The sequence below is a fragment of the Festucalex cinctus genome, chromosome 1 (assembly GCF_051991245.1).
Source record: "Festucalex cinctus isolate MCC-2025b chromosome 1, RoL_Fcin_1.0, whole genome shotgun sequence".
Lineage (NCBI taxonomy): Eukaryota > Metazoa > Chordata > Actinopteri > Syngnathiformes > Syngnathidae > Festucalex > Festucalex cinctus.
Window position 1 is genome coordinate 53,059,801 of NC_135411.1, and position 18,643 is coordinate 53,078,443.

Consider the following 18,643-nt stretch of genomic DNA (forward strand, 5'->3'; position numbering starts at 1 on the left):
GAAATAAATGTTCGGAAGACGAACCTTTCGCCTTACACACACTTTCTGGGAACCAATTATGTTCGTGCGCTGAGGTATCACTGTACAGTACAATATTTTATATGGAGCCTGAAAACTTGAAACCGCTTTACACTTTTTCTGTTGCATCATGTCGGCCGATGTGCAGTGCTCAATCGCCTGGTGTACGATGGAGAGTCACAGACTTTTGCAATGTGAATGTGAATTTTTTGTAATCTCACACTTTGCTCGGTGTGTGACGGGCCTAAGAAGACCAGGGGTCGCCGTTTCTTAATTGCAGGGCATCGTAGGTGTGAGGCATGGACTCGCTACTGCATGATGGTTGGTTCATGATTGTTCAGTTCAGTCAGGTTTGGCCACCACCTTGCGCAATAGAAATAGATTACAAAGTATTTTTCAATGAGCTTTATTGTTTTTGTATTCAGCCATTCCAGACAATGTCAGCCATTCGCGACGAGGAGAAAAAAGAGGATAAGGTGAACCGTCCTCGTGAGCCCTTAATGTCTCTGGTGGATTGGGCCAAAAGTGGTGGTGTGGAGGGCTTCTCCCTGCGCGGAGCACTCAGGCTACCTTCCTTTAAGGTAATTAAAACTGCACTGTCAGAGTGTAACAAGTTGCACAAACACAAAGATCTATAATAATAATTACTAAAAAAAAACATTTTTTTTTTGTATAGGTGAAGAGGAAAGAGCCTCAAGAGCTCACGGAAGGAGACATGAAAAGGCCGCGACCATTGACGCCGCCTGACGAGGATGACGAAGGTTTGCTGAGCTCATGTCATGTCGTTCTAGAAGTAAGCTGTCTGACTCTTGTCTGGTTCTCAGGTGCTGACAGAAGGACACCGGATGCTGGCCGAGCGGGACGAGACAACAAGAGGAGGAAAAAGAAGCCTAGGAGTCGAAAACCTTGGGAGCTGGACAGCGAGGGAGAGGAGACGTCTGACGGCTCCTCCTCTGAAAAGGTTTGATGTTGGGCTCCCTGTGTTGATGGCTTCGAATGCAGCAATTCAACTCACTTTTCTGATGGCAACTTTATCTTTTCTAGGATGATGAGGAAGTTGAAGCGAGTGACAAGTCTGATGGTAAATAACACTGCACAAACCATGCAATGTTTGCAACGGCTTGTTATGAATGATGCAATGGCTCTTTCCATCAGTCATTTTTATAATCCCCCATGTGGCACAATAGAATAAAATATAGAAGACTACAATGGAATACAATAGAAGAATAACAACTTTAGAAATAATCCACAGTCATACCTGGGCATTTTTTTTTTATAACTTATTTTTTATTATTTCCAACACAACAATTCAAAAACACAAAAACAAAATGAACAAATGGTCAGTTGTTAGTAAATAACGTCCACTTTTCCCAGTAATCTTCATACTCTGCTTGTCGCAACCTTATGATAAATGTGAGTCTCTCCATCATGTGAATTTCTTCTACAATGTCCTTGAGTGTAGGTGGATCTTCTTTATACCACTTTCTGGTAATAGCTTTTTTTGAAGCTGCAAGCAAAACCTTTATCAAATAGTGGTGTTTATGAGGAAAACCTTGTCCATTAATATGTCCCAAGTAGATCACCAAACCCGTTTGTGGCAATTTGTAACCCAAAATATTTGCAGTTTCTTCCCCATACCTGGGCATTTTTAATTACATGATTAACTCATTCAATCCCCAAAACGTATTTATACATTTGTTTGTTTTTTTATGCTAGAGCATATATAAAGCTTTGATGCAGCTTCTGACCTGAAGAGGTGGCTTAAAGCAGGGGTAGTTATTACAACAACAAAAAAAAGGAAAGAAGGTGGCAGCAGAGTATAAGAGCTCAACAAGGGCCGTGTGGCAGCTAGCTCTTTTCCCCAGTGATTTAAACAAGTTTGTGAATAATGATGAAACTTAGCTATATTCTAATGCTAATTGCTGGAAAATAGAAACAGATACAAACATACTTTTTGTTCCAGATAACAGAAGAGACTCTAATCTTTGTTTTGGTAGGTTCCATGTTTTCATAGTAATAGAACACAATATTTTGTCGTCCTTGCAAAATCAGTCAAAATACATTAAAACAGCTGAGAGCAAAGATGGTTCCTTCAGTGAAAATGTCTGGGAGTGAATGAGTTAATGTGCATTAAGCTGTCCTGGCCAGTTGCACAATTTAGCCACCTTCTTACACAGTAGAAATGAACAGAATGATTAGAGTTTATCTAGTAATTAATCAATTAATTTTGACACCTTTAAATTCATCCACAGTTAAATATGTTAATGTTATGTGCAGAGACCTGCACATGTGCATTGTAGATGTCATGGATGATACGATTGTGCTGCTCACTAGTTGTATTTATTGACCTCCACCTTGTACAATAGAAAAACAATACAACTGCAAATAACCCAGAGTCCAAAAAATTCCTCGCATTCTTAGCCACACCCGGGCCATATGTTTAATTTGTAATTCCTCTCTTCATTTATTAGTGGTAAATGCAGAACAGAATAATCCACATTAGTGATGGGTGGATGATACCTCAAGGAGTATATTGACGCTATCTTGATACTTTGGTCAGTCAATAGTGACCTCTGCTGTACATCTAAAATCATTGCAGGTAAACAAAATGTAAATAAGGAAAAACTTGCATGCTGTAAACCCAACATTAGCCTGTGAAATAATTTAAACTTTATTCAATTGCTTGTTTTTTACTTAAAATCTAATTTCATTTTTGTATAATTTCATTTGCTCCATTTAACAGAGTCATACATTTTTGAGGGACAAAAGTTTTGAAGCGTCTTTGCTCCAAGCCAGTTTAATCTATCTATCCAACAACCTCACAATACGTCGTTACAGTTTGTTTCCTTATAAACACAATTTGGTGCACCACTTCCAAATGACACACTGCCTTTATCGGTCACATGATTTTTTTCTTAAAGCGGTAAACGCACCAATACGGGGTTTCACACTTGTGTGCTCGGCACAGTGCTGAAGCACCAGTGTTGTTCGTCCCATAACTAATCCACAGAGTCAAAAAAGTGTTTTGCTTATTTTTAGACGATGCTCTTAGCGCCGACAGCGACGACGAGAGCCTCTCCTCGTCTTCAGAGGGCACTGGCTCTGAGGCGTCATCTTCCTCATCGTCCTCCGAGGAGGAAGGGGAAATGCTTGACAGCGATGGACCGGACATCATAGACGAGTCCACTATGGAAAGCACGGTGGAAAAAGACGCCAGGTATGCTACAATGTTTTTTTGTTTTTTTTGTTTTTAAAAAAAGGGTTTAGCTTTTAATCCCCAGAAACTACTGTTGATGACATTTTGATTTTGTGCTGTTATCAGGGAGAAGATATTTACAAAGGCAGAGCTCAAAATTGGTAAGTGATCATCTTTAAGTTAAAACATTAAAATTTTGTTAACACCAGCAAGAAATGGAGGTTGACTTAGCGATAAATAGCGTTTTATGATTCTATGTTGTGGCTGGATGTACTTTAAAGCCTCTGTGGATTAATGTGCAGTTTCTCCATCAAGTACTGAAACTTTCTCTTTTTAGCATTTTACTCAACACATTAATACTAGTCTTAATAGTCATGACTGATAAACCACTGAAATTGGTGATGCTGGGTTCCTGTGGCAGCAGTTTTCTTACCTATTACGATCAGTTGCCATGTGGTTTTGAAGCACTTTTATAAAGGTGACTTTTTCAATGAGTGGTGCTTTAAATAAACCATTTCACCACATATTAAAACAGTTGTCTTGCAATACACCTGTACACAAATCTGAATTGGACTTTAATGACACTACTTCCAACAACACTGCAGCTCCGCTTGGCTTTTTTTCTGCTTTGAAAAAATAGCTTAAGCCCAGTTGTTGCTCTAAAATAAGGGTTCCCGCGGGGTCTAAAAAAAAAAAAAAGTCAAAAAAAAAAAAAGTCAAAAAAAAAAGTCTAAAATTCAGAAAGTTAAATTTTAGGCCTAAAATGTCTTAAAAAACAGCCATATTTTCATCCTAGGTCCAAAATTTTATTTATCCAAGTCTAAAATTCTTAACATACGCTCCTTACATTCCGAGAAGTGTCTGCTCTGTTGAAAGAAAGAAAAAGAAGGAACATAAAATGTGTGTGTTGCGTTGTTTCTATTATTTGCGTGAAGCGAAGAAGACATTTGAGGGGGTGCGTTTGCATTGTAGTCCAATGTAGTTCAGGCGGGCGGGAGCGAAGGTACGTGGGGCGGTGCAAATGAGATGTTTGGTGAGATTTGACGAGCCGCGGCTTGTTTTGCCGTGAGATACGACAACAGGAGGGGGAGGAATTATCGTTGTTGCTTTCTGCGGACATCCCGAGCTCAACATGTCAAGCTAACACTACCGTCCTGGTAGTGTTGGTATGTATTCACTTTTTTGTTTTTGTTACATTTGCTGAACTGTGTACCAAAACAACAGAAGACATCACAATTGATATTAGCCAAAGCATCATTAGCACAGTGGTGACCAGTTAATTGCGATGCTGAAACTTTTTTTTTTTTTTTCTGAGAGGATTTTTACCATAATGTAAGTAGGCTGCGATAGAAGTAAAGCAAAGCCCCTATCTCCGGTGTGTGCGAATGTCAATGAAGCGGCCGCGTCCAGAGGTGTGAACACACTGTACAGCTCTGACAATGAAACGCTAGTGATGAGTATAGCTAATCAAAACATTTATTTTTTTCATTTCCTTATTTTAATCAGGCAAGAAACTCATTGAAAGTAACAATCGCTAATCCAAGAGTGATCTGATCACAGGCTTCGCTATTTGTGTGAATGTAACATTGTTAATTAGGTGGCTCGGTACTCTGTCCACTACTGGGTACCTACCGTACATTTCAAGTTTACGTTCCCGACTTTCCGCCAAGATATTGGAGTTAGCTTGTGCGGACAATTATTTTTTAGAGAGTCAGAACGGAAAGTGTGGACAGTCTATTTGTAAGAAAATGGGTAAATGCCAGTTCAACAAGAACTGGCTCGAAGATGGCTCACCCGATTTCAAAGTCTAATGCCCTAAGAACCCACAAAGAAAAAGTTGCTCAAGTGAGCAACTTGAAGCTGAGATCAGTGCTAAAGGGGAGGACCTCTTAGAGATATGGTTGTATGTATGTATGTATGTATGTATGTATGTGATTATCTCATTCACTCCCGGTGACAAGTGTACTTGTCAATTCTAATTTTTCAGAGTGAGGATAGATGGGAAGAATCTGATTATGCTCCATTGTAAATGTCAAACTTGGAAACAACTTTACTGATGCCCAACCACCGGTAGATGACATCATTGCCTCATTTTATATGAAATAAACACAGTTTGAGAGTCCATTGGAGAAATGGCTGTATTTTGGCAAACCTACATTTTTCTACTGTCAATTATAAAATAACGGGACCATTTGGTCATTTGGTAGATTCGGCTTATATATAATTATTGAACGTAGTAGCGCGTGGGTATTGGAAATTTTAAAATTTTCTAAAATGGCTGGTAGTGAAAGAGTTAAGTACATTGTTTGAAGAATTGAAGTTCATCTCAGGTTGGTCATTGTCAATATTGTTTATTCTATTGTATATGTTGTGTGCTTTTAGTACACTTCAATATGTTTGAAACCAATACAAGTTGACATGGTTTTGAGAATCAAATATGTGAAACCCCACCCCCCATTTTTTTTAGGTCTTCGGTCGGACCTGAAGTTGGTCTAAAATTTTTCTCAAAATGGTCTAAAAAAAGGTCTAAAATTTCACTGAGTGATTCCTGCAAGAACCCTGTAAAATACTAGATCAAGGCACAGGGTGGGGGAACCCAAGTGGGTAAAGGCTTATTTTCATTACTGTGAGTGTAATCAATCAGTAGGGCCAAAATATGAACAGCTGAGCAAAGTCGACATTTATTTTATTTTCCGCCGTAGGACACAAATGAAAAATGTGTATAATGTCTTCCAGGTGAAGCCAAAGACAACAAACCGGAACCCCCCTCCAAGCGGCCACCGTCCCCGCCGTATCCTCGTCCTCCGTCCCCTGTGGTCCTGGTGCCCCCTCTCAAAAAGCGCCGAAAGACCGTCTCTTTCTCTACCGAGGAGAACGAAATCAAAGCTCAGTCATCGTCTTTGCCGCCATTGCTGTCTTCGCCGCCCTTGCAAACGCCGGCAGATGCTCCCCCACTGTCGCCCGCCAGACCTTTGGACAATCGTGTTGCCGCTGGCCCGCGTCCCGCTCACGGAATCCAGCTTCTCCCCTTCGCCTCCAAACCAGGCGAGGCAAACGCGCTCATCGTGCCGCCGTGTGGACGGTCTCCAGATTCGGAGGAGTCCAAAAGGGTCTCCCCGGTCAAGGCGCCCGGGAAACGGGGCACAGGCAAAGACTCCCCCAAATCCTCTGCACCTCCCATCATGGTGTGCCGTACTGTGCAGAACCTCCCGCTGGACCACGCCTCCATGTGCAAGATGGCCTTCGAGGAGGCGCCCCCCGCGCCTCCCTTTGGCAAGCGACCCCGCGGAAAGTCCCGGACCGCCATCATTCCTACTTCGTTCCGAGAAGAAGACGAGGATGAGGAGAAGGAGCAGAGGCTGAGGCTCCGAGAACAGCTGGGAGCGTCTAGCCTGCTGCAACTGGCCTCCACCGCCGACTTGTCCGTGTTGGCCGACGTGGCCCTGAAGATGGATCCCGACGATGCAGACTCCGAGGAGACAGAGACGTCTGATGAGGCCGAGGAGCAGAAGATGGAGGACGGCCCCTTCTCGGAGGAGGCGCTGCTGCGCGTCATGAGCTCGGAGAGCCTGGCGGTCTTTATGGAGCACAACTACTGTAGGCCACCCATCCTCGCGGCACCACCTGGCTCTAAGAAGACCTCCAAGCAGGAGTCCTCCGTCCTGCTCCCAGCCGACCTCAACGCCATTTTGGAGGCGCCCGAGGAGGTCATCGGCGAGGCGCTTCCCTCAAGAGGCGACACGGGAGAGTATTTGGAATTGCTGTCGCAGGAGACGAGCCAGGCCACCGCGACACTTCCGCCAACCAAGAGGTTACAGGCAAGCAAAGTGCTGGAGCTTGAGAAGAGTAAAAAGAAGAGAAATAAAGACAAGGAGAATCTGGAAGTTCTTCCTGCCAAGCAACCGAAGGAGACGCCCGCCATGAAACAAAAGAAACGCAAACTGGAGGTGTGTGCTTTTACTCTTTTGGAACCTGTCTAGCTAAAACAATTATCCAAAATTACTGCATTCATAAAACGGGAACCCAATACGTGTACACGTCAACATTTACGCCCGGCTGATGTAGCATATATGGTCTGCTACAACAACGTATTAATTTTTAGAATCTGTAGCCCAGTACAAAATGGCCTGGTATTTGGGGACCACTCATTTAATGTATCTCCACCTGGCCACACGTTGTGTCAGGCTGGTAAATTGGTATTGGAGTGTTACTGTGTTTTTTTAAATAATCCATATACAAGCAATACTGTATCTATGGGCCATGGGAAGTAAGAAACCAGTAGAACTAGGAACGTATATAATGCCAATATTGTGATATTGCGACATTAAAACTGCCACAATAAAGGAGGTTTAGAGGCACCAAACTTTATGTACTATTATATAGCTAATCAACTACAATATCTTGTGCTATGGACACAACCCAACAGAGATACTAACTGTTGGTTGGAATTGGAGCAGAAGGATTGTAATAATCTTAGACTGTTAGATTTACTCTTTATTACAAAATCAATAAAACGACATAATTGTTTTAAAAACCCAATGATAGCCGCCACCCTGACTGCCTGGTGGAAGGCATTAGAAATTACAAACTCCCAATTGGCGCCCTGTGGGCTCTCTCCCATTTGGCATAACCCCGACTTTCAACTTAATAATCAGTCGTTCCATTTAAGCTTATGGGAGCAGAAAGGAATTACACACCTTCATCATCTTTTCTCAGATAATAAGTTTATATCGTATACAAACTTGGTCCAAAAATATGAAATAAAAAACGGAAATTATCTGCAAGTTAAAAATATGGTTAAGAAACAAATCCCAACACTTCAGGATACGCTCCAACTGCCTGTCTTAGCTAAAGATATTATAAAGCTTTCTACAACAACAATAAAGAAAATATCAAAAATATATAAGTTATTTTTATACACAAATAAAACGTATTTACCGACTTTAAAATGGGAAAAAGACTTGTCTATAGTTCCGGAACCAGACTTTTGGACCCAAATCTGTGAAAATGTATTTAAAATGACTAAACAGACAAATTTGCAACTTATCCAATATAAGATACTTCATAGAACATATATTACACATATTACACATTATGATGAAAAATATGGGACTCTCTGACTCCGACATTTGTCTCCAGTGCTCACAAAACACTGCCGATACTTATCTTCATGCTTTATGGTCATGTACTCCAGTGCTGCATTTCTGGACTAAAATCTTGGGAAAGCTCGCTGATATATTAAACTGTAGGCTTCCTTTATCTCCAAGATTGTGTTTACTAGGTGACTTAACAATAACTGAGCTACCATGTAAACAATCTCAATCTATACTTATAGCCCTTACTATTGCTAAAAAAATAATCCTTGTCAATTGGAAAAATAAACAATCTCTAAATATCGACCACTGGTTAAACTTACTAATAAATTATATCTCAATGGAAAAAATCTCTGCCTTAAATAAAAATCAAGTATCAAGATTTAAACAAATATGGTCTATGTACATAGAATATTTTAATCTTAATTTGGCAACTTAATCCTGCCTAGATTCTGCCTGTTAACGAGAGCCACCACATCGTTACAACTTTTGTTTTCGCTGCTTCTGTATTTGGTATTTTGTATCTGATTGTTTTTATTTTTATATAGTCAGGAACCTAGTTGCTGCTAGTGGGCTCGAGCACACCACACTATACGACACTATACTCACTAACGCCTTAAGATTTATTTCTAGTGGGCACTAAGCATCAACACTTGGTGTTACGGCATGCTAATTAGTCAATTTTCTTGACGCCGTCCCCCGTGGTCAGGCGGGGGTGGCTCTGCCCCCCCCGTTGTCTGCTCGGTAGCGGTTGCATCTTGGCCGCTCCCTGGGCCCCCTGTGGGGTGCGGTGTTGGGGTGCTTTCCCTGGTGCCCGGAGCGGTGCTGTCCCGGCGCGGTCCGCTGCTCTGTGCCCGGCGGCGCGGTTCGGGGCGGGTGGGCCTCTGGTGTGCCCCGTGGTTCCCTCTCCCCCTTCCTCCCCCTGTCGCCTCTCCCTCCTCGCCTCCCCCCGCCCATCCTCCCGGTCCCTTTTCCCTTGTCGCCCCCCCCCCCCCCCCCCCCCCCGCCCTGCAGCCGCCCTTTCGCCTTCTTGTCGTCTCCTCCCCGCTTCCCCCTCCCCCCTTCCCTGTTTGCCCCCCCCCCCCCCCCCCCCCCCGCCCCTCTCCCTGGGCATGGGGCTCCCTCCCCGGCCCGGGCGTCGGGCTCCGGGGGCCGGGCGGGGGTTTGAGGCCTGCCCCACTCAAACAGAATTTGCCTCTCCCTCCCACAGCCCCTTGAATCAGTGGGTGCTGGTGTCTGTGGATCTCACTTTGCTTTATCTATCCTTCCCTCCTTCCTCTCTTTAGTTTTTCCTCTGGTCACTTGAGATCTCAATTTATTGGAAGTTTGAGGTTTCTGGGGTTGGCATAAGACTCTGGTTTTGTAACCACGCAGGAGGGGTTTGGTTGGTGCTGGATTTCACTTTGATGGATTGGATGTACTGGCTTCTATGGATCTCACTCTGCCTCATCGATCCTTCCCTCCTTCCTCTCTTTAGTTTTTCCTCTGGTCTCTTGAGATCTCGCTAATTTGTTGGAATTTAGAGGCTACCGGGGTTGGCGTAAGACTTTGATTTTGTAACCATGGGGAAGGCAGGAAGTGTTTGGTCGGTGCTGGATTTCACTTTGATTTATCTTTCTTTTCTCTTTATTTTTTCTGACCTTTTCTCTGGTCTCCTGACCATTTGAACCTCACGACTCTGGCAAGATTCTGAAGTACCTGGTTAAGGCGAAGGGTAATGGGATATTTATAAGGTTTTAGGTGAATTCATGAGTATAAATTTATACGTATTTGCACGCGCACGCAAACGCACGCACGCACGCGCGCACACAAAAAAAAAAAAAAACTGCCACAATATATTGTCATTATGTCACAATATAAAAAGCAGCACTTTTTTTATGGTTGATTTCCATTTGTGCAGTTCTAGCACCCTCTGGTGGCTATTTTTTTTTTTGTGCAGTTTAATTTTCACAAGGCATGTTTTGGCCCTTCTATGTTTAAAATCCACGCTTTTAGTCAGATGAAGCGGAACATAATATGATTGTGAGGCGAGTCAACATGTGGAGGAACTCAATGTGTGCGTGCATTAGCAAGTAAGTGCCTCAATATTTAGTCTTATTGGAGATTGTAGGTTGTTTATATGCATTGCATGCATGTACAAAAGCACAATATTGTGTGTGTTTTTTTTTAAGTATGAGCAAATTTTTTTTGTTTTTGTTTTTACAGTATTACCTTTTTTGTATCGCCAACCTCCCCACAACATCGTGATAATTATCGCATCGTTACCTTCATACCGTGTTAATATCGTATCGTCATGTTTGGATATCACCTAGAGACCAGTCATGTCAAGAAAGTACTAGGACCAGACCCGTGTTGACGTTGCCTCGCTATATGCAGGACTCTGAAGAGGACGTGGATGTAGAAGAGCTGGAGTCCGGCGAACTGACGAGCACCGACTCTGAGGGCGAACCTCCCGCGGCGGCTTTGGAGGACGTGAGGAAGAGCGAACGGCTATTCCTGCAGGAGGCCGGCCTGACGTCTGCCAAACCCGCACCATCCCCTGAGCCTCCTGCGATCAAGTATGAGAACCGCAGTGAATTCGAGCAGATGACCATCCTATACGACATCTGGAACTCGGGCCTGGACAGCGAGGACCTGATGCTGCTGAAGACCACGTACGAGAAGCTGCTGCAGAATGACCACAACTCCGACTGGCTCAACGACACCCACTGGGTGCAGCACACTGATATCCTTTTCACACTGTTTATCTAGCCTACTGTTAGACTGCAGGATGTATTGCCAATCTGTCATATTGACCTTAACGCTGAGCTGCACTGACCAACTTACCGAACCCTCGACGGAAGAAAAGGAACGCAGACGGGCAGTTGCGCGAGCATGTGACAGGCTGCGCCAGGAGCGAAGGCTACTACGCCATCAGCCGCAAGGAGAAGGACGTCTACCTGGACTTGGACCTCCCTGAGCAAGTCATACGGGAGGTGGAGAACGTTGACACCTCGGTAAGTTTGAGCCTCTTACACTTGGGTACTGGTGCTGGCTGATATTTCGTGAAGCTGGTAGAAAAGTTTTTGTCATGTCTTTTTTTTTTCCTATCGTGTGTATTGTCATTTACCACTTGCAGCAAACGGTAAACAATATAAGCGACAGACAGCTTGCTTTCATTATGCATGAATGTTTCACACTGCTGTTATTAGGTGACAGACCGAACAAATATTCTTTGCAGTGAACCTTGATACATAGTCAGCAAACATTACAAGCTTTAAGTGCAAAAGTCAATGATGCATGCAAATAATGAATATACTACTAAAGTTAACAACAACGACACACCCGTAGTTATTACTATTTTTTAAAAAAAGGCACCTGAAGGCATTCTGGGTGCTCTTTTTGAACTACACAAGGCTGAAATAAGCAGTTTTGTACAGCAGATTGCGCGTCTAAATGTGCATACATTTTTAGCCTCATCAAAACATAAATATTTTCCCAAAAATTGAACGGCAAAGATAGCCCCAAAAAGCTTTGCTGGGATACTTATGTCACCTACAAGTGGGTACTCGGGTTGCGATCCATTCTACTTCCGTCACAGCATCTATTTGTAGAAACGAGCTCCAGCTTGCTACTGCTGCGCATAAACACGTTTCAACTCGCTCCAAAGTCAGTAATCACTGCATCCAGTGGTAGCGTATAAGAAGCACTTCATACACGTATCGTTCTCACAAAGAGATTTTAAGGCGTGATTAACAAGACAGAAAGACGGAGATGTCATGCTAATTAATGTGCTTTTCTAACCAGCTAATATCGTGAAACTGACATTGAGTACTTGGGTGATCGAATACTTTTTTAACAAAAGTCTCGCTGGAACCACCTTAAAGCGGAGTGTGTCCATCAGCAAAATAGCAAGCAATTTAATGAGTCTCCGGAGGGAAAAAAAAAAAAATGCTACACACTAAGCAAAATGATGCCACACACTTAGCTAAACAGGAAGTGTTGTGATTGTACTACGTACGTCACATACGTCAGAGTGGCCGAGAATAAAATATATTAATAGTGAGGATAAGTGATTCAGAAAATGGATATACTACATATTTAATGTATCGCTGTTTTTTGTATTCACAATACAGTCCTGAGTTTTGATTTTGGCTTTTGAAATATGCTCAGGAAATGTTCTCAAATTACATTAGAGTAGAGCTCATCTTAATTAAAAAAAAAATCTTTATTTTTAATCAGTTTCTCCCCGAAACATTTCTTATGCCTCTTATTTAGATTGAAATATACATTTGTGAAAAATGTCAGCTACTGTTCTGTTTACAGTTGATAATTTTTATATAGCCGCACTACTGGATCTATTTCTCGTTTTATACAGATCTTTGATGTCACTTCTGGTAAGCAGTCATAGTGCATAATATAATTTTTTTAATGGAATCACTTAGAATGTATCATCATGGTTTATGGTTATTGTGTTCTAAAATAGGCTATTTCGTGCAAGATTTTTTTTTCCCCATATCGCCCAGCACTACTTTGCACCAGAGCAGACACTAGACTAGATAGGGTATGACACTGTGTTTAAAATAACCTTAAGTGGTTGTTCCCAAACTTTGACACATTTTACAATACACATTTTGAAAATTTCACTGCATGATCAAAAATGTCACAAAAAGTACCAGTACTGGTAAAGAAGGGGTAGGGAACCTTTGAGAATAATTGATGCATCCCAAATAGCTTCGTAGTTCCCAGCACAGGCCACAAGATGCCAGTAAAACACTTTCTTTTAGTCATGAATGACATTTTGAAGTTGAAAATGTTTGAAGAGTAGTGGGAAACTAATTAAATTGAGAAAATGTGTCCTCATTGCAGTAGGATTTTTTATTTTTTTTTATTTTTTTGTCATGGAAAAGTGAGAATTTTTAGAACAGAAAAAATAGTGTCATGCTCTTCAGCATTTACAAAATTATTGCTGGAGTTCCTAATCATAGTGGAAAATGTAATTGATTCCCCCTTGTTGCCTATATAATCAATCCTCCACCTCAAGGCCATCTGATAACATCACAAGTCCTCCTTTTAAAGATGTATATTTTTTTAATTGTCAGGGCACCAACCGCGTGCTGTCGGAGCGACGCTCGGAGCAGCGCCGCCTCCTCACCGTCATCGGCACGCCGGCTGTCATGGACTCTGACCTGCTCAAGCTCAACCAGCTCAAGGTACCGCCGACAAAAAACGTGTGCCAATAACCACACACTCTGCTCCACTCTACTCTTACCAGACGTCAAACCACATGACGTCTTATAAATGTCACGTCAGCTGCCTCGTGTTGCACAACCCAGTTGTCACTGCACACTGTGGTAGTGCGCACATGCAGGAAATTGTCACACATCTCGCACGAATGGCCACAGAAAACTGCACGCAACTTCACATAAGGAAAAAAAAAATAGTATTTCCGTTTTCATTATTTGATATATTTTGTATGTTTTACTTAATCGATCATTAGATTTGTTGTATCATTGTAAGTGTATATATTTCATTGTTTAATATTTCTTATCATGCAGCTTTTTCTAATCCAGAAGACAAAACTCGATTTCACGATTTAACAAATTTTTCAACGATTCGATTTTTTAAAATGACGATGTATCGAATTCATTCGATTTATTGCCCAGCCCTAATTCCGCCTATGGAGAAAGTATCTGAAGTCACTCATACACTGAAGATTATTTGTCGTAAATTAATTAGAGGTGCATCAATTATAAAATTAATCAATAATTATTGTTTTTTAAATTTAAAATAATCCAAATCCTCGGCTGTCCGGCTTCTCAACATTCTCCAATTTCTGTAGTATTTCATGAAAGTAGACCGACCATGTTTGTATTTTGCGTTTATTGGAAAGTAACATTTTTCAGACCAAACTAGTTACTGTTTTGAATGAAGTGGTCGAAATCGACTGAGCAACAGATTAATCAACTCTTAAAATAATCCCCAGTTCCAGCCCTAAATGAAGTATTTTTCGTGAAAATAAAATGAGGATGCGAACGTGTATTCTTTTCCACAGCATACTTGAGCTCTCACAGCACATTGTCTCGCGACACAATGGATTGGAATCGCTGTTTGACACGCGTTGCTCATGTTGACGTGTTTCTGCAGTTCCGCAAGAAGAAGCTTCGATTCGGACGCAGCAGGATCCATGAGTGGGGTCTGTTCGCCATGGAGGCCATTGCTGCCGACGAGATGGTCATCGAGTATGTGGGTCAGAACATACGGCAGGTGAGCCTCTCAGTGAAATGCGTCAAAGTAGCACCAGCGCAAAATGTCAGCATGAATGGAATATAATGCGTGTGCGCAGATGGTGGCGGACAATCGCGAGAAGCGCTACGCCCAGCAGGGCATCGGCAGCAGTTACTTGTTCCGAGTGGACCACGACACCATCATTGACGCGACCAAGTGTGGAAACCTGGCGCGCTTTATCAACCACTGCTGCACTGTGAGTGGATACGCTCGCACACTGATGTTTATAGTATTTGCCCGCTATATCATATTTAATTGTTCATGCCACCACCAAATACCGTTCTTCTTAATTTTATTAAGACTATTTCCCGTTTAAAACGTTACCGAAGAAAACCGAAGTTTCCGACGCTGTGGAAATACCCTGAATGCACCATTTTGCTTGCGTGGCATTAGCAACTAGCAAGTGTGTAGCATATGTTATTCTGGTTATTCTGTTGTCCCTAAGCATCCTTTAAGCTGTTTAACTCATTTACTGCCAGCCATTTTAGAAAATTTCTAAATTTTCAATACCCACGCGATATTACGTTCAATAATTGTATATAAGCCAAATCTACCAAATGACAGCATAGACTCCCTACTTTTTGCCCTGTCCCGTTCTTTAATAATTGACAGTAGAAAAATGTAGGTTTGCCATTTCTGCCATGGACTCTGAAACTGTGTTTATTTCGTATAAAATGGGGCAATGATGTCATCTACCGGTGGTTGGGCATCAGTAAAGTTGTTTCCAAGTTTGATATTTACAGTGGAGCATGCTCAGATTCGCCCCCATTTAGCACCGCTCTAAAAAATACAATTGACAAGTATACTTGTCAAAGGCAGTGAATGAGTTAATCAGATTCTCCCCCATTATCCCCGCTCTAAAAAATACAATTGACAAGTATACTTGTCAAAGGCAGTGAATATTAAGTGTGTACGCCATGGATGCACGGCACCACACTGCCCCCAAGAGGCCAAAACACACAGGAGCACTCAGTATTTGTTCTTACTGTTTTTTCAGTTGCTATTATTTTAGCTTATTCTATTCTTATTTCACTTTTTTGTTTTTATTTTGTCATTGACCTTTCAAGTCATATTATATTATGAAGCTAATATTTCAAGGATTCAAAGACTTTCTTTTCTCAAAATTCAAGGCCGCAAGCATCCAAGGATTTTTTTTTTTTTTTTGTCTTAACACACATTTCTGCATGAAATGCAATCCCCGAGTTCCCATGTTAGCCCAGTAAGTCCCAAGACTTAAAAGAAAAGGTTAAGGCTTTACAGCAGTTGTAAACAGGTAAGAATGTTTTTTATTATTGACACATAAATCTATACAATAACATCGTATACTTAGTGATTTTTTTTTCTAATATGGACACCCAGTGAAAAGGAATTAAGGAAGGGGCTAATTTTATGTATTATATATATTTTTAATAAATAATCGGCAGATTAATCGGTTATCAGTATTTTTTTTCCCCTGCCAAAAATCTGCATCGGCCTAAAAAAATGTGTATCGGTCGGGCCCTAGTATTCATTTATTTCCAATATACTGACCTTGTGCGTCTTTTTCAGCCCAACTGCTACGCCAAGGTGATCACCATCGAGTCCCAGAAGAAGATCGTCATCTACTCCAAACAGGCCATCGCAGTCAATGAGGAGATCACCTACGACTACAAGTTCCCGCTGGAGGAGAACAAGATCCCGTGCCTGTGCGGCACCGAGAACTGTCGCGGCACGCTCAACTAACGCTCACGCTGCCATCCCACCACCCGGAAAACACGTCCACGCCTTGCACTTTTGGTGGCCATTTTGTCCTACCACACCCACCCACCCGCAGCCCCTACCCCAAACCTTTCCCTCTTGTTACTCTTACATGAGTGGCGAGTGTAGGCGGGACCTCGGTTCGGAAGGTCCACTCAGATCCACGCACAAGGAAGTTAACACAAATTCAGGGTTTTAAAACGTTTTAATCCCACAAGTTCCGCTCCGTTATACAAGCTTTTTCTCCTTGTTTTGGGATTGTTTTTGATAGTATTATATAATATTACTGTTCCGGAATAGTGTTTCAAGCGTCCTTGTTATCCAGACCCTTAAGTTATCTGCCATTTACAGAAAAGAACACAATGTCCTCCCTGAGTTAGTGGTAGTCTTTTTTTTTTTTTTTTTTTTTTTTTTTTTTTTTTTTTTTTAGTGGCGTTCCTATGTCCTCATTTCCTTTTTATTTTGAATTTCTTACACCAAATTCCTGCAGGTTTTGTTGTCACCGTGTATTTGCACAAGTGTTTTTACCAAGCACTTTTTTTGTTTGTTTATTTTTGCATTGGGTTATTTGAAAAAGGAAAAAAATGGGTTAACTAGAGGTTATTTTTTACTGATGGGATATTTCAAAAAAGGCAACTTGTCCAAAGTTTATCTGTTGAGTAGCAAAAAGGCAAAAGCAAAAAAAAAAAAAAAAAAAAAAAAGTATTTTTCTGCTTTACAGGCTAAAGTGAAGAAAAAAGAGAATGGATGTAAATACAAGTGTTTGTTTCTCGTAGAAACACACTGACCTGTAAATAAAGACCCCCTTCCCTCTTTTTCACTCCCTCTCCCTTGTTCTTTCTCCACGCCAGGACACATGTACATACCTTCAATTCAACTTGTTTATTTTGTATGTTTCTTCCTTGTTTTAATATTATTTGCAATCTTGTATTAATGCGTTTGACCCTTTATTAATGGTGCATTAAAATATTTTTTAAAGAAAAAGTCGCTTGTGTTTTGTGTGGGAAGGAGCAAATGGGAAGTAGTTTAACGTGTACACTTCCTGCCTCTTGACATGACGCACCTGCGCTGCGGCAACGGGAAGTGATGGAGTGTGACCTAAATTGAATAAAACAGGTGATGCACGATGACAGCAAATGTGGTTTGAAAGTGGATATTATGCCTTTTTGCACAATTTAAAACCATTGCCAATTGCCTTAACATGTCTGAGGCAAAAATAATCCCTGTACGTCAGTGGAATTACAGGCACTTGTGTCAAAATATTGATTCAATTTAAAAAAAAAAAAAAAGTACAGAATAATGATTTCTTGCAGTATATTACACAATACCCATTTTGATAACCTGACAATGAAAAACAACTGGACAAAAGTGACCCTCTTTGCTTACATAGTGCGTATTTGTAGTAAGAAGGAAAAAGAATCGTAAGGTGTTGCTCAGACTTTTTTTTTTTTTTTTTTTTTTTTTTTTTTGTGCTAACAAGTCAATTTTCCATAATACGTTACTTGTTTGCATAGACGAAACATGGAGTTCAACTTTTTTGTTTGTTGGTCTGCAAGTGTTGCGACACCAGTGAACTCTGATCTGAACTCCAATCACAGCAGGCTGTAACCTTGAATGACGGTCCAAAGTAGAGCAGTAAGTTCAAATACACAAAATCATGAATTAACACTAGTGTTATGCCTGATTTGACTTGTTATAGTGCACTTGTTTCAGAGATTCTCAACTCATCATGACTTTGTGGCATACAAGTAGCCTATTTTTAAAGAGACAATGTAGATATATATATATATATATATATATATATATATATTTCAATGTCCATTAAGTTTCAATAATAAGCAAAAATAAATTTTACGCACTGTCTCTTTAAAAAAACAGTCTGGTCAGTTAAAGAAAACTTCCATCCATCCATTTTCTTGACCACTTATTCCTCACAAGGGTCGCGGGGGGTGCTGGAGCCTATCTCAGCTGGCTTTGGGCAGTAGGCGGGGGACACTCTGGACCGGTTGCCAGCCAATCGCAGGGCACACAGAGACGAACAACCATCCACACTCACAAGCACACCTAGGGACAATTCAGAGCGCCCAATTAACCTGCCATGCATGTCTTTGGAATGTGGGAGGCGACCGGAGAACCTGGAGAAAACCCACGCAGGCACGGGGAGAACATGCAAACTGTTTAAAAACACTCATATATAAAAATAAAAAAAAATAAAAAGGAAACATACATTCATTATTTAAAGAGCTATTAAGAAAAATCTAAGAAGGAACAAAATAGCTGCATATACAAACTACTTAAGACAAATGTATAAATAAATGTGTAAAAAAAAAAA

The 18,643-nt window shown here is 41.3% G+C and overlaps 1 protein-coding gene across 3 annotated transcripts in view; it reads left to right on the forward strand.

The window, feature by feature from the left end:
- Positions 1–17,295, forward strand: part of setd1a (SET domain containing 1A, histone lysine methyltransferase) — a 32,763-nt gene extending 15,468 nt beyond the window's left edge. For 2 of the 3 annotated variants that reach the window (XM_077541845.1, XM_077541851.1), the window contains exons 9-20: positions 444–599; positions 695–979; positions 1,063–1,099; positions 3,058–3,235; positions 3,341–3,375; positions 5,951–7,161; positions 10,684–11,032; positions 11,122–11,303; positions 13,389–13,499; positions 14,434–14,553; positions 14,633–14,770; positions 16,123–17,295. In XM_077541845.1, coding sequence (XP_077397971.1) covers positions 444–599; positions 695–979; positions 1,063–1,099; positions 3,058–3,235; positions 3,341–3,375; positions 5,951–7,161; positions 10,684–11,032; positions 11,122–11,303; positions 13,389–13,499; positions 14,434–14,553; positions 14,633–14,770; positions 16,123–16,296 — 2,976 coding nt within the window. In that variant the 3' untranslated portion in view covers positions 16,297–17,295. The remainder of the gene's footprint in view (positions 1–443; positions 600–694; positions 980–1,062; positions 1,100–3,057; positions 3,236–3,340; positions 3,376–5,950; positions 7,162–10,683; positions 11,033–11,121; positions 11,304–13,388; positions 13,500–14,433; positions 14,554–14,632; positions 14,771–16,122) is intronic. The other variant, XM_077541859.1, reaches the window with a different exon arrangement.
- Positions 17,296–18,643: the final 1,348 nt, after the last annotated feature.